We start from the raw sequence: 12,995 nt of genomic DNA on the forward strand, positions 1-12,995 counted from the left end.
CCTGGCACCGCGGGGTCCCGACCTGTCTGGCCAATTTGGGGGCTCACCGCTCCGAGGGTGAGGTGCAGGGTGCGTTCCCACGGGGAGCCTTGAGGAGGGGGTTACCAACGGCTCTAAACTCAGCCGTTGGACCACGCTGAGTTCACGGCTCTCGCCCAGGTGAACGTGGCCCCAGCGGTGCGGTTTATTTTGGAAGGTGGCTGGTTCAGTCCGGATGCGCGTTTCCACTGAGGCTGAACGTGCACACGATGTGGTTTCAGTGATTCACTCCTACCCGGAGCCCTTCGTGCTTTAGTTTGAGGAACACTTTAATGTGGCAAAGTCTGCACCACCTGCTAATGGGGCATCCTCCCTGCCGCCCGCCCCAGGGCATGTCCCTGTGCGTCCTGGTGTCGGTGCCAGCGTCCGTCACCCTACGGTGTGCTGGAGTGGGGGACTAACTGGGGATACTGGTCTGGCTGGGAGGTAACTTGGTGGAAAGCTGGGGAGAGATGGGAGCGCACATGGGGGAACAGGCAGGAGGGTTTGTGTTGGATACAAGAGCCGGGGCTGTGCCGGCGAGCCTCGGCGCGCAGTGAGCTGCACCTTGACTCATTTATTCCATGGGGTGAGGGAAGTCTGAAAAATAAAAACCCAAATAACTAACGAGCCAAATAAAACCCCATTGACAGCACCTTTCCTGGCAGCGGCTATGCCCATGGGAGCACCTAGGCTGACGGCACTGGCCAGCGAGCCCGTCATTTCCGACACGAGCTTCCTGCCCTGGTTGCTGGCGGCAGCGCTGGCTCCTGGCCCCACCTGCCCTTTCCACTTGTCCCCTCACTTCTGCCCCGTGTCTCCCCAGGCTTCGGCCCCACGAGCATCCCCGAGGCTGCCTGCCGCTTGGCCGAGTCCCCTGGCTGAGCCCCCTGGCCAAGTCCCCAGCCACTTCCTATGGGAAACAGTGTCCTGTGCTGGTGGCTCCCTGGGTCTGCCCTGGGTTCCGGCCGTGTGTGACAGCCCATGACGTGTTTGGGCTTTTCCCTAAAGCTGTGCTTGTCCCAGGGCTGGGATTCCCAGCACAGCTGAGGAGTTAGGTGCTCCATCCCCATGCACAGCCCGCGGGCTTGGCATGTTTGGCAATCCCCTCTTCTCTGTTGTCCAAGGACAAATCGGTCATGCAAAGGCCCGTGTTTGCCCGGGGTCGGGGTGTGGGACCTGCAGGCTTTGGCAGGTGCTTGTGGAATTTCTTGCAGAGAGGGCGATGGCAGGAAAGTCAGCAAAGAGGAGAAACCGTGTTGGCTCTGTGGCTCATCCCCTGTCTCCCGGGGCTGCACCGTCCCCGCTGGGTGCTACCCAGGGCAGCGGGGAGGTGGGAACTGCTGCCCGAGGCTGCCCCCGCTGCAGCAGGATTTTGGGGCTGTTTGCAGCCCTTGTCCCCCGTGCCTGTGGGAGCATCATGTGCTCCCGCCGTGGGGCTGCCATGGGCGGCTGTGGAACACAGTGCCTAATTAGAAGCACGTTATCCGGCAGAGATCTCTGCCTGCCCTGGGAGGGCCCAGCCTGCCATTATGGCTTGTTGTACAAAGCTGCAGCCCAGTAGAAAATGATATGTTTCCCGGCTGCTTTTTCTGTCCCGGGACCCGCAGGGAGGGCCGAGCTCCCCAGAGGCAGGAGCTGGGCTGAGCCTTAATGCTGATGTGTTTCATGGGTATGCTTTCGTGGAAAGCAGGGCTGGGGGACAACCCGGGGTCACTCACCTGTCTGCCCTGCCTGTCCGTGCCTCTGCCAGTGCTGCCTGCCCGGAGGGACCTGATGGGCAGGGCACGGCAGTGCCGGTGGCATGGTGCAGTGCTTTGCTCGCCACGCTGGTAGCATGGCTCTCCTGCAGTCCCATCTCCCTCTGGGCAACCTAAACCCGTAATTTCTTGTCTTAACCGCTGCTCCTGCCCTCCCGTGGGCTGTGGCCCCCCTGTGCTGCGTCTGTCCTGCTCCTGGTGCCCAGCGTGGCCGTGCCAGCACCGCGGGTGCCCGGGGCCAGGTCCCACCAAGCCCCCTGGGGCTGCGGGAGTGATGGGGCACCGAGGACCAGCCCGGTCCCACTCCCAGCCCTGCTGCAGTAGCAGCTCCCCACCGCCTCCAGGCGCTTCCCTGGGCGCAGGGTGTATCCCAGGAATGTTTTCTTTCCTTGGGCGGCAGATCGGAGCGCACAGGGTCTGCTCTGTGCCCTGTCCTGGGCTGCACCCAAGCCGACCGCAGCGGGGAGAGGCAGCGGGGCCGGGCTCGCCCTAGCCCAGTACGGCTGCGCTTTGAAGCCAGCAGCGCTGCAGCCGGTGGGGCCTCTGCAGACGTGAGGGGTCCCCACGGCTGGGTAGGTGGGTGCCGAGGAGAGTCGGGGCAGGCAGGACCGGCCGGGAGACCCGGGGTTGTGAGGGGTCCCGCTGGCCACAACCGCTGCCGGGGTCAGCATGGGACCTGCTCCTGCGCGGGGGCACGGTGCCCTGTGGAAGAGGATAGGGAGGGACAGCGGTTATGTGGGGATGACGCTGTGTTTTCCTCTGCCAGGTCTCCTGCTCTCGTAGAAGGAGCTGGGGGTCGCAGCCGCCCAGGCAGGCTGCTCGCACCCATCCCTCCGGCCAGGGAGCATGGCAGACGCCGAAGACCCCCCACGCGCTGTTGGCAGCGATGCCGGGGAGGGTCTGGGGGATGATGGGTCCCTCCAGAACGACTCTTTCCCACTCTCCTCACTGGCCAACCTGTTTGAGAGCGAGGACACCCCGTCCCCTGCTGAGGCGGCCCGGGGCCCCCCAAGTGCAGGGGATGGAAAGCAAAACCTCCGCATGAAATTCCACGGGGCCTTCCGGAAAGGTGCCCCAAAGCCTATGGAGCTGCTGGAGGCCACTATCTACGAGTCGGCCGTGGTCCCCGCGCCCAAGAAAGCCCCCATGGACTCTCTCTTCGACTACGGCACCTATCGCCACCACCCCAGCGAGAACAAGCGCTGGCGCAGGAGGGTCGCGGAGTGAGTACGGGGATGCCCGTGCACCCCGGTGCCGGGGGGGAGTGATGGGGTGGGAGACCTGGGTGCAGCACTGCAGGTATGGGGGTGCCAGGCAGCTGGGGACGGGGACGGACCCCCCATGGCTCTCCGAGTGGCACTTCGGGGTGCTTTGGGCAGGGGAGTGCCACGCACACGGGGCAGCTCCCAGCCAGTCCCAGCGGCCGTGCTGTGCCGTGCCGTGCCGTGGGTCTGCAGCCCCGCGGGGCCGGGGGCCGGGAGCCCGGCTCCCCTTCCCCCTTGCCGGCGCCGTGAAAGAGGCTCTGTGCGCCCAGCCGCTCCCCTGGCCGGTGCGGACGTCTGGCTCCCCGGCATGAAAGGGCTTTTCAGGAGGGCCCCCGCCCTCCCAGCGCCAGGAAACCGGAGCCGGGGGGGGGCACCCGCGGCCGGGCGCACAATGCCCGTCTGTGCCGGGCACCTGGGGCGGCCGCCGGCCCCCAGCCGCAATCCCCACCCCGGGGGCGCAGCCTGGCTGGGGGCAGCGGGGTGCCCCTGTGCCCCGGCGGGAGCTCAGTCCCCTGGGTGGGCAGGGGTGCAGGCGGGTGGAGGGGGCTGGGATGCCCCGTGTGCCCCCAGCTCCGGAGGTCCCTGGCTGGGGCAGCCGCTGTCCCTCCTCTCCCCGTTCCCGGTGCCCAGAGCCGGCCGGTTGTCCCCAGCCCGTCCCGCTGCCGCCAACTGCTCCGACCGGTCTGGCTTCACCCACGGCACTGGAGCGTGACCGAACCCGCGGCCCGTCCCTGCTGGGGGGCACGGCTGGGGGCCCAAAATGCTGCAGCACCTGGCCGGGAGCTGGCGAGGCGCCCACCAGCTCCCGTGGGTGATACTGGGAGGTGGGATGCTGGGAGCACTGGGCTGCTGAGGGTGGGGAGGCTGCCCTGGCCCCGCGGGTGACCCCGGCTGGGGGGTACCCCCAGGTGCCCGTGCCCTTCCCCGGCGGCTGAGCAACCTCAAGCTCATTGCATGGGTGGAAAACCGAAGCAGCGGCTCCGGTTCCCAGCGCTGGCGCTTCTCCCGCAGGAAGCAGGCGCCGGGTGCAAAGGGGCCGGCTCCCAACCCACCCCCCGTCCTCAAGGTCTTCAACAGACCCATCCTCTTCGACATCGTCTCCCGAGGGTCCCCGGCCGGCCTGGACGGGCTCCTCTCCTTCCTCCTCACCCACAAGAAGCGCCTGACGGATGAGGAGTTTCGAGGTGAGCACCTGGGGCTGGTCCTGCCCTGGGGCCCCGTGGTGCCAGTGCTATGCCATGCCACCGGTGGTCCCCATGTCCCCGCGGGGATGGTGATGCATAGCCCCAGCACAGGGGACTGCGACGTGTGGTGCCCAGGAGGAGCCGGGGATTTGGCCAGGGAGTGCAGGGGCGCGGGGCTGGGCATCCCCATAGCCTGTGGGGCTCGCCCTGGCCCCCCCTCAGCACCCTCTGCTCCCAGAGCCCTCCACGGGAAAGACCTGCCTGCCCAAGGCGCTGCTCAACCTGAGCGGGGGCAGGAACGACACCATCCCCGTCCTCCTCGACATCGCCGAGAAGACAGGCAACATGCGGGAATTCATCAACTCGCCCTTCAGGGACGTCTACTACCGAGGTAGGGGGGCGTGGAGCCGCTGCCGGCTCTATCCGGGCATGGGGGACCCCAGAGAGGTTCAGGGACCGGAGCATCAGGGACCCTGGGGAGGATGGAGGATGCTGGGGAAGTTGGGGACCGGAGCAGCAGGGAACCTGGGGAGGATGGAGGACCCTGGAAGGGCTTGGGGACCAGAGCAGCAAGGACCCTGGGGAGGCTGGGGGGCTCCAGGGGGGCCTGGGAACTAGAACAGCAGGTACCCCGGAAAGGTTGGGGGACCTGGGGGAAGTTGTGGGGCAGGGTGGGGGCTGACGTGTGCCAGTGGCACAGGTCAGACAGCCCTGCACATCGCCATCGAGCGCCGCTGCAAGCACTACGTAGAGCTGCTGGTGGAGAAGGGAGCGGACGTGCACGCCCAGGCCCGCGGCCGCTTCTTCCAGCCCAAGGACGAGGGTGGCTACTTCTACTTTGGTGAGCGGGGAGGGAGCCAGCAGGTCGCCCGGGGGGACCGGCTGTGTCCTGAGGATGTCCCCGCGGTGGGGCGAGGGCGATGGGTGCCCCGACGGCGTGCTGTCCCCGCAGGTGAGCTGCCCCTCTCGCTGGCTGCCTGCACCAACCAGCCCCACATCGTGCACTACCTGACGGAGAACGGGCACAAGCAGGCGGACCTGCGGCGCCAGGATTCTCGCGGCAACACTGTGCTGCACGCCTTGGTCGCCATCGCCGACAACACCCGCGAGAACACCAAGTTCGTCACCAAGATGTATGACCTGCTCCTCGTCAAGTGCGCCAAGCTCTTCCCCGACACCAACCTGGAGGCACTGCTCAACAACGACGGCCTCTCCCCCCTCATGATGGCTGCCAAGACCGGCAAGATCGGGGTACGGTGACCCCCCTCCAGTGCCAGGAGCCATCTGCCCTGTCAGCTCTTGGCTGAGCCCTGTCGCACTCGGTGCATGTCCCTGCCAGCAGCGAGCAGCATGGCTTCTCTCCGCTGATGGTGCTGGAAATCTGCACATGCAGCTTGTTAACCTGGCTAATTAACCTTTCCCTAATTAACCCCAGGCTCTCGGCAGATCCCATCCTTTCCCCTGACTTGCCCTTGTCCTCCAGCAGTGCGGGGAGCGGGTTCATTAAAAATGCAAAAGCTGCAGCATCCTGGGGGGCTGCCTGGTGCGATGGTGTCCCTGCACCCCGGGAGCACCCCGGGCCCCCTGGGGTGCAGGGGGTGGGTTGGGGTGCTCAGCGGCAGGAGGAGATGTGCCTGGGGTGGGGTGGGGTGGGAGGAGAGCGGGGTCGGGGCTGGGAGTGGGTCTGCCTGCAGGCGAGCGGTCCTCCCTCCGGCAGATCTTCCAGCACATCATCCGGCGGGAGATCACGGATGAGGACGCCCGGCACCTCTCGCGGAAGTTCAAGGACTGGGCGTACGGCCCCGTCTACTCCTCCCTCTACGACCTCTCCTCGCTGGACACATGTGGGGAGGAGGTGTCCGTGCTGGAGATCCTCGTCTACAACAGCAAGATCGAGGTGTGCAGGGGCCAGGGGGGGCCGGGGTGACCACAGGGCTGTGTCCCCACTGACGGCGCCCATGTCCTACCAGAACCGCCACGAGATGTTGGCCGTGGAGCCCATCAACGAGCTGCTGCGCGACAAGTGGCGCAAGTTCGGGGCCGTCTCCTTCTACATCAGCGTGGTTTCCTACCTCTGCGCCATGGTCATCTTCACCCTCGTCGCCTACTACCGCCCCATGGAAGGCCCTGTGAGTCCCACGGCACCGTGGCACAGCCCCATGGGCCAGCACCTCCTGGCAGGGGAGTTTGCTGAGTCTCTGCCCCAAGCAGCCCTGCCTGCCCTGGGATGGTGGAGCAGCTCAGCTCTGTCCTTTCCCTGCAGCCCCCCTACCCATACACCACCACCGTCGACTACCTGCGCCTGGCCGGGGAGATCATCACCCTTCTCACCGGCATCCTCTTCTTCTTCACAAACGTCAGTGCGGCGAGGCAGGGGGGTCCTCCCATGGGACAGCCAAGCCCTTGTGATCTCCACGCAAGGAGCAACTCGAGGGCAACAACCCCATGTCCTGAGGCATCAGCCCCTGCCGCGATGTCCCCCAGACACCGGGACCCTGCTGCGCAGGGGCTTGCTCCCCCCAGCTCCCCCCAACCTTTCCCTCTCTCCCCCAGATCAAAGATCTGTTCATGAAGAAGTGCCCAGGCGTGAACTCCTTCTTCATAGACGGCTCCTTCCAGCTGCTCTAGTACGTGGGGAACCCCTGGGGCTTCCCCGAGCCACAGCACACCCGGGCTTGCAAGGGGCAGTAGCCAGCGGTGGCTGTTGGTGCAGGGTCTGACCCTGGCTCTCCTCCAGCTTCATCTACTCGGTGCTGGTGATCATCACGGCGGGGCTGTACCTGGGCGGCATCGAGGCGTACCTGGCTGTCATGGTCTTTGCGCTGGTCCTGGGCTGGATGAATGCACTGTATTTTACCCGGGGGCTCAAGCTGACAGGGACCTACAGCATCATGATCCAGAAGGTCCGGTGGGGTCGGAGGTCTTCTTCTTCCCCAGCAGGGCTAGTCCTCCTATGGATGTGCGGCCCAAAAGGAGGGTCCTCCGTGCTTTCTTTAGGGTTTCTTGTGGCTCACCAATGCCCTGCTCTCAGTCCGGCTGTCCCTGCAGCATGGCTTGGTGATGGTGCCGCAGCACACGGTGGTCCAGCACATCTCAACCCCCTCTCCATCACTTGCAGATCCTCTTCAAAGACCTTTTCCGCTTCCTGCTGGTCTACTTGCTCTTCATGATTGGCTATGCGTCAGGTAGGTGCCTGACCGGTGAGCTGGGGCTCAGGGGAAGGATTGAGCCCTGCGGCACAGCATGGCACAGCCGGGCAGGGGGCTGTGGAGCTCCCTCTCCGTCCTACCCACCTGCGGGCTCAGCCTTTGCCTCCTCCTGCGGTGGAGAGGGAGAGGGGCTCAGCCGGTGCAGAGCCATGTAGGGGCCCATCATGGGCCCCATCCTTGCTGCTTCCCCCACAGACTTGCCACCCCTGTCCTTCCTCCCCCAGCTCTGGTGTCCCTCCTCAACCCGTGTCCCAGCAGCGAGTCCTGCAGCGAGGAGCAGTCCAACTGCACGGTGCCCACCTACCCCTCCTGCCGGGACAGCCAGACCTTCAGCACCTTCCTGCTTGACCTCTTCAAGCTTACCATTGGCATGGGCGACCTGGAGATGCTCGAGAGTGCCAAGTACCCCGGCGTCTTCATCATCCTCCTTGTCACCTACATCATCCTCACCTTTGTGCTCCTCCTCAACATGCTTATCGCTCTCATGGGTGAGACCGTGGGCCAAGTCTCCAAGGAGAGCAAGCACATCTGGAAGCTGCAGGTACCACCCTGGAAGCTGCACTGCAGCACCCCAAGCTCCATCAAAGCAGCACCACCTGGGCGAGGGACCCCCCATGCCTCCATCCCCAAGTGGCTGAGGGGTCCCTGCTGTCCCCGGCAGTGGGCCACCACCATCCTGGACATCGAGCGCTCCTTCCCTGTGTTCCTGCGGAGAGCCTTCCGCTCGGGGGAGATGGTCACCGTGGGGAAGGGCACCGATGGGACGCCCGATCGCCGCTGGTGCTTCAGGTAAAGGCAGGTGCCCTGGGGAGCTGGGGACCAGGAGCAGCCGAGCCTCTCCCACCGCAGCGAGCAGCATCTCAGGGTGCCGGCGCCATGTGTGTGTTTGCCGAGTAGTTTGTACTAATCTGGAGCCAGGTGGCATTGCCGGTGGTGGGATGGTGCAGGGATGCAGGAGCTGCCGCCCTGGCTCCCAGCCGGTCCATGCAGCCCCTCCAGGTCTGACCTTCCCCGCAGGGTGGATGAGGTGAACTGGTCCCACTGGAACCAGAATCTGGGCATCATCAGCGAGGACCCAGGCAAGAGCGACACGTACCAGTACTACGGCTTCTCCCACACCGTGGGCCGGCTGCGGAGAGGTGAGCGTGGTGCTGTGGGCTGGGAGCATCCCTTGGGACACTGCTTGCAGCCTCTGATGAGCCCCAGGAGCAGATTTGCTCTGGGGGCTGGGTGGCACGGAGCTGACCGGCAAGGGGAGAGCAGCCACAGGCTCCCAGCTCTGACAAACTCCCGCCGTCTCTGCAGATCGCTGGTCGACAGTGGTGCCGCGAGTGGTGGAGCTCAACAAGAGCTGCCAGCCGGAGGAGGTGGTGGTGCCACTGGGGACCGTGGGGACGGCAGAGGCACGGGAGCGGCGGCACGGCCAGGCCTCGAGCTCCCTGCTCTAGCACAGTGGTGCTGGGAGCCGACAGACTCTGCCCAGGCCCCCGGCACGGCTCTGGCACAGCCAGTGGACTTGCAGACCGGGCTGGACAGTGCTTGTCTGCTCCTCAGGGATTTGTACAGCCTCCGTCCCTCCTGCAGCCACTGTCCCAGCCCGGACAGAGGGTCCTGGCCTTGCCCTGGCAGTGCTGGGAGTCTCCAGCTTGCACAGACGAGCTCCAGTGCCGCCGCTTCGCTTTGCCGAGCCGGGGCCATCAGCTGTGCTGTGCCAGGAACCTCTGCCATGGGCCCGGTGTGGGGAGTGCGGCCCCTCTGCCCAAGGCCAATGGTTTTTGCCACATATTTTTGCACAAGATTTATACGACTATTTATTTAGTAATAAAGACTGACCTGCTACCACCGCCTCCTCCTGGCTTTGACTGATTCCGGCTGGGAGAGCGTTGCTGCAGGGCCACCCAACACGCTGAGCTCACCTCCTCTGCAGACAGCCCCTCTCGTGGTGCCCTGTGCTGCCTGGAGCCGCTGCCAGCCTGGCAGGGCAGCGTGACGGTACGGAGCAGGCAGAAGCCCACAGGACACGGGGCAGAGCACCCTGTGCCTGCTGAGACGGGCAAGGCTACGCTGAGCAGCGGGTGGGGGTCGTGGCTGGCTGCAGCACCCGGCGTTGCCCTCCTGGCCTTGGCTGCTCTGCCCGGGAGATGGGGGAGCCTGGCCCTGGCAGCCCTGTGCTCATCCGGTGGTGCATGGCCAGCAGTGCATGGCTGCTGTTGCACGGCTGCAGTATATGGCTGTGGTGCATGGCTGTGGTGCATGGCTGTGGTGCACGGCTGCGGTGTACGGCTGCAGTACATGGCTGCGGTGCACGGCAATGGTGCACGACTATGGTGCACGGCTATGGTGCATGGCTGCAGTGCAGGACTATGGTGCGCGGCTGCAGTGTACAGGTGCGGTACGTGGCTGCAGCGTATGGCAACGGTGCATGACTATGGTGCACAGCTGCGGTACACAGCTGTGGTGCGTGGATGTGGTGCATGGCTGCGGCGCACAGCTGCGGTGCAGGGCTGTGGTGTACAGGTGCAGGACATGGCTGTGGTGCATGGCTGTGGTGCAGGGCTGCAGTGTACAGGTGCAGTACATGGCAACGGTGCATGGCTGTGGTGCGTGGCTGTGGTGCAGGGCTATGATGCATGGCTGTGGTGCAGGGCTATGGTGCAGAGCTGTGGTGCAGGGCTATGGTGCGTGGCTGCGGTGTACAGGTGCAGTACATGGCTGTGGTGTGTGGCTGTGGTGCAGGGCTATGGCGCAGGGCTATGGTGCACAGCTGTGGCACAGGGCTATGGTGCATGGCTGCGGTGCAGGGCTGCAGTGTACAGGTGCAGTACATGGCAATGGTGCATGACTATGGTGCACAGCTGCGGTACACAGCTGTGGTGCATGGCTGCAGTGCAGGGCTGTGGTGTACAGGTGCAGTACATGGCTGTGGTGCAGGGCTGTGGTGCAGGGCTATGGTGCACGGCTGCGGTGTAGGGCTATGGTACGTGGCTGCGGTGCAGGGCTGCACTGTACAGGTGCAGTACACGGCTGTGGTGCAGGGCTGTGGTGTACAGGTGCAGTGCAGGGCTGTGGTGCGTGGCTGTGGTGCAGGGCTATGGTGCAGGGCTGTGGTGCAGGGCTATGGTGCGTGGCTGTGGTGCAGGGCTGCAGTGTTACCGGTGCAGAACACGGCTGCGGTGCAGGGCGCACGGCCGGGGCTGCGGGGCTGCCTCCCGCCGGGGCGGCAGTTCCACTGGAGGGCACCACACACCGCGCAATGCCGGGTCCGGCCCTGGCCGGAGGAACGAGCCCGGGGCCAGGCCGTGCTGGGCTCCTGCCCCGCACCCGCCGGGCAGGCGGGCAGGCTGTGGGGCTGGGCAGCCCTGGGCGGGGGGGGGGGGGGGGGGAGGGAGCCGGCCCGGGGGCAACCCGAGGGTCTGCCGCTGAGCTGGGCACCCGCCCCGGGCTTCCTCTGCGCCCCTCGCCCCGTCCTCGGGTGGGGACCAGCCTGCGGGACGTGGGTCTGCAGGATGAGGCCGTTGACCCGCTCCTGCCCGGCCGCCGGGCCGGGAACGGGGCTGCGGCCTGGGGGCTGCCCGGCAGGAGCGGGCTGAGGTCCCGGTGGGCCGGGCAGCGCTGCCTCGGTGGGATGCTCCCATGCCGTGCCATGCCGTGCCATGCCGTGCCATGCCATGCCATGCCATGCCATGCCATGCCATGCCATGCCATGCCATGCCATGCCATCCCATCCCATCCCATCCCATCCCATCCCATCCCATCCCATAGTGCCTCTTTCACCGGGATGCTCCTTTTGTGCTCATCTCCCTTCGCAGCCACCTGCAACGGCGTAGTTTGCTTTTGCCGCTGGACGTTGTTTAGGGCGGAAGGACCGATTTGGGTGGGCGCCGGCGGCTGGGTGGCAGGGTGGCACAGTGACACGGTGGCAGAGAGCCTGGCCAGGGCCCTGGAGGCAGCCCAGCTCAGTGAGCAAACGATATAGCAGAAAAGGGGACGCTTCATCTTCAAACTTGATTACTCGCCGTTAGCTTTAACTGCACTGTCTCTGTTTAAATGTGATTTACATATATCTCTCATATTGTGGTTTAAGTATTTCCCCAGGGTGAGGGAATGAATAAGTTTCATTATCACTACTTAGGAGAGGCTGAGGTTTCAGCTCTCGGCTCACGCTGCATAATCGAATGAGGAGCTGAACCGGCTCCTGCTTTCATGCCGGCTGTTATTTGAAAATGATAAACTTTGCGTTCGCCCAGCTGGGCAGCTGGGCCCCACCAGACCTGGGGGCACAGGCTGGGGGAGCGCTGGCACGGGGCTCGGTCGCCCGGTGTGCTGGAGATGGGCGCTGTGCCGCAGCTGCCCCCGGCTACGCCACTGGAGATGGGATTTTTCCAGCATAACTGGAAGTAAACCAATTCCCACCCCCCCCCTCGTGCAAATTCTAATGTCCCAAAGCTGAGGGATGCGTGAGCAGGGTTTAAAGCGGTTGGGATGCAGGAGCGGTGGACGTCGCCGTGCCCCAGTGCCCTGCGCTGTCACGCTGGATCCCGTGATGTCTTGGTGGGGATGGGGACACTGCGGCCACGATGGTGACATCCCGGCACGGGATGCCTCTGCCGCCTTCGGGGCTGCAGGGCTTGCCTTTGGCCCTTTTACATCCTGCCATGCAAAGCCCTGAGCTATTGCACCCTCTGCCTTCAGGCATGGCCGTGGAGGTGGGGGACACCCCGGGGGCCGGTGGGCTGGGGGTGCTTGGGTACGGCCCCCTCCCGCCCCCCCCCACGCCGCTCTGCCAGCAATGACAAACCCAACAAAGGGAAGAGAAAAGCACTTGTCATCCAGAATGCGGAGCGCGGAAGCAAATTTATTTTTAGATAAATCTAAAGCTTAATTTGTGAAGCTAATATCAATCAAAATGAGAGATGGGTTTTTTTAAGTCCTTTTGCAGCCATGCAATTTATACTGCCTGTCTCTTCTGTTCACTCTCAAACAGCAAAGGCGGCCGCTAAGTTTAACATCAGCCTCATGCACACCTGCCTTAGAAATTATTATTATTATTATTATTTTAATAGGAAGATATTTGCAAACCAGAAACAGCATCATTTCTTCCCAGCGCATTCTTGCAGTGCTTGTGGGGTGCTGTGCCCTGCCAGGGCGAGGGGGCTATGGGTGGCAGTGCCTTTGCCCTGGGTGCCGGGACGTATCTCAGGGATGGTCCCTGCCCCATCTCCAGCCGGCGTCTGCACGCACTTTGGGTCCCCACGGACTCACCTGCACCCGCTGGAGCCGTCGCTGCGGCAGTCCTGGATGGAGGCAGGCGCCCGCCAAGCAGGGACCCATTTATTTTGCATTACACGTTTGAAGTGTTCCCATGCACAGTGAAATCCTCCTCTGAGAGCGAGCTATCTGAGGGGAGAATTAACCTGCTAAATAATAAAAACCCCGCGCACCTCCTAATGAAATGTAATGACTTCGAGACCTGCAAGATGGATCGCGCCGTCACTCCAGCCGCTCGCCCTGATTTATGGCGATGTGGGAAATATGATGGAGGCAGTGCTAATGAATCCC

General features: G+C 64.3%; 1 protein-coding gene across 4 annotated transcripts; it reads left to right on the forward strand.

Moving 5' to 3' along the window:
- Window positions 1-2,624: 2,624 nt before the first annotated feature.
- Window positions 2,625-9,190, forward strand: TRPV4 (transient receptor potential cation channel subfamily V member 4). 4 transcript variants are annotated; one of them, XM_075516277.1, is made up of 15 exons: window positions 2,625-3,001; window positions 4,055-4,227; window positions 4,466-4,618; window positions 4,928-5,068; window positions 5,180-5,478; window positions 5,945-6,124; window positions 6,198-6,356; window positions 6,491-6,583; window positions 6,781-6,854; window positions 6,965-7,130; window positions 7,346-7,412; window positions 7,661-7,977; window positions 8,098-8,225; window positions 8,454-8,575; window positions 8,742-9,190. In XM_075516277.1, exons 1-15 carry the CDS (start codon window positions 2,625-2,627, stop codon window positions 8,882-8,884), a joined length of 2,592 nt encoding a protein of 863 aa, XP_075372392.1. In that variant the 3' UTR covers window positions 8,885-9,190. The 4 variants fall into 4 exon arrangements, with proteins under 4 accessions (XP_075372392.1, XP_075372394.1, XP_075372393.1 ...); XM_075516279.1 differs by lacking the exon at window positions 5,945-6,124; XM_075516278.1 differs by lacking the exon at window positions 4,928-5,068.
- Window positions 9,191-12,995: the final 3,805 nt, after the last annotated feature.

This window comes from Mycteria americana, chromosome 13 (assembly GCF_035582795.1).
Source record: "Mycteria americana isolate JAX WOST 10 ecotype Jacksonville Zoo and Gardens chromosome 13, USCA_MyAme_1.0, whole genome shotgun sequence".
Classification (NCBI taxonomy): Eukaryota; Metazoa; Chordata; class Aves; order Ciconiiformes; family Ciconiidae; genus Mycteria; species Mycteria americana.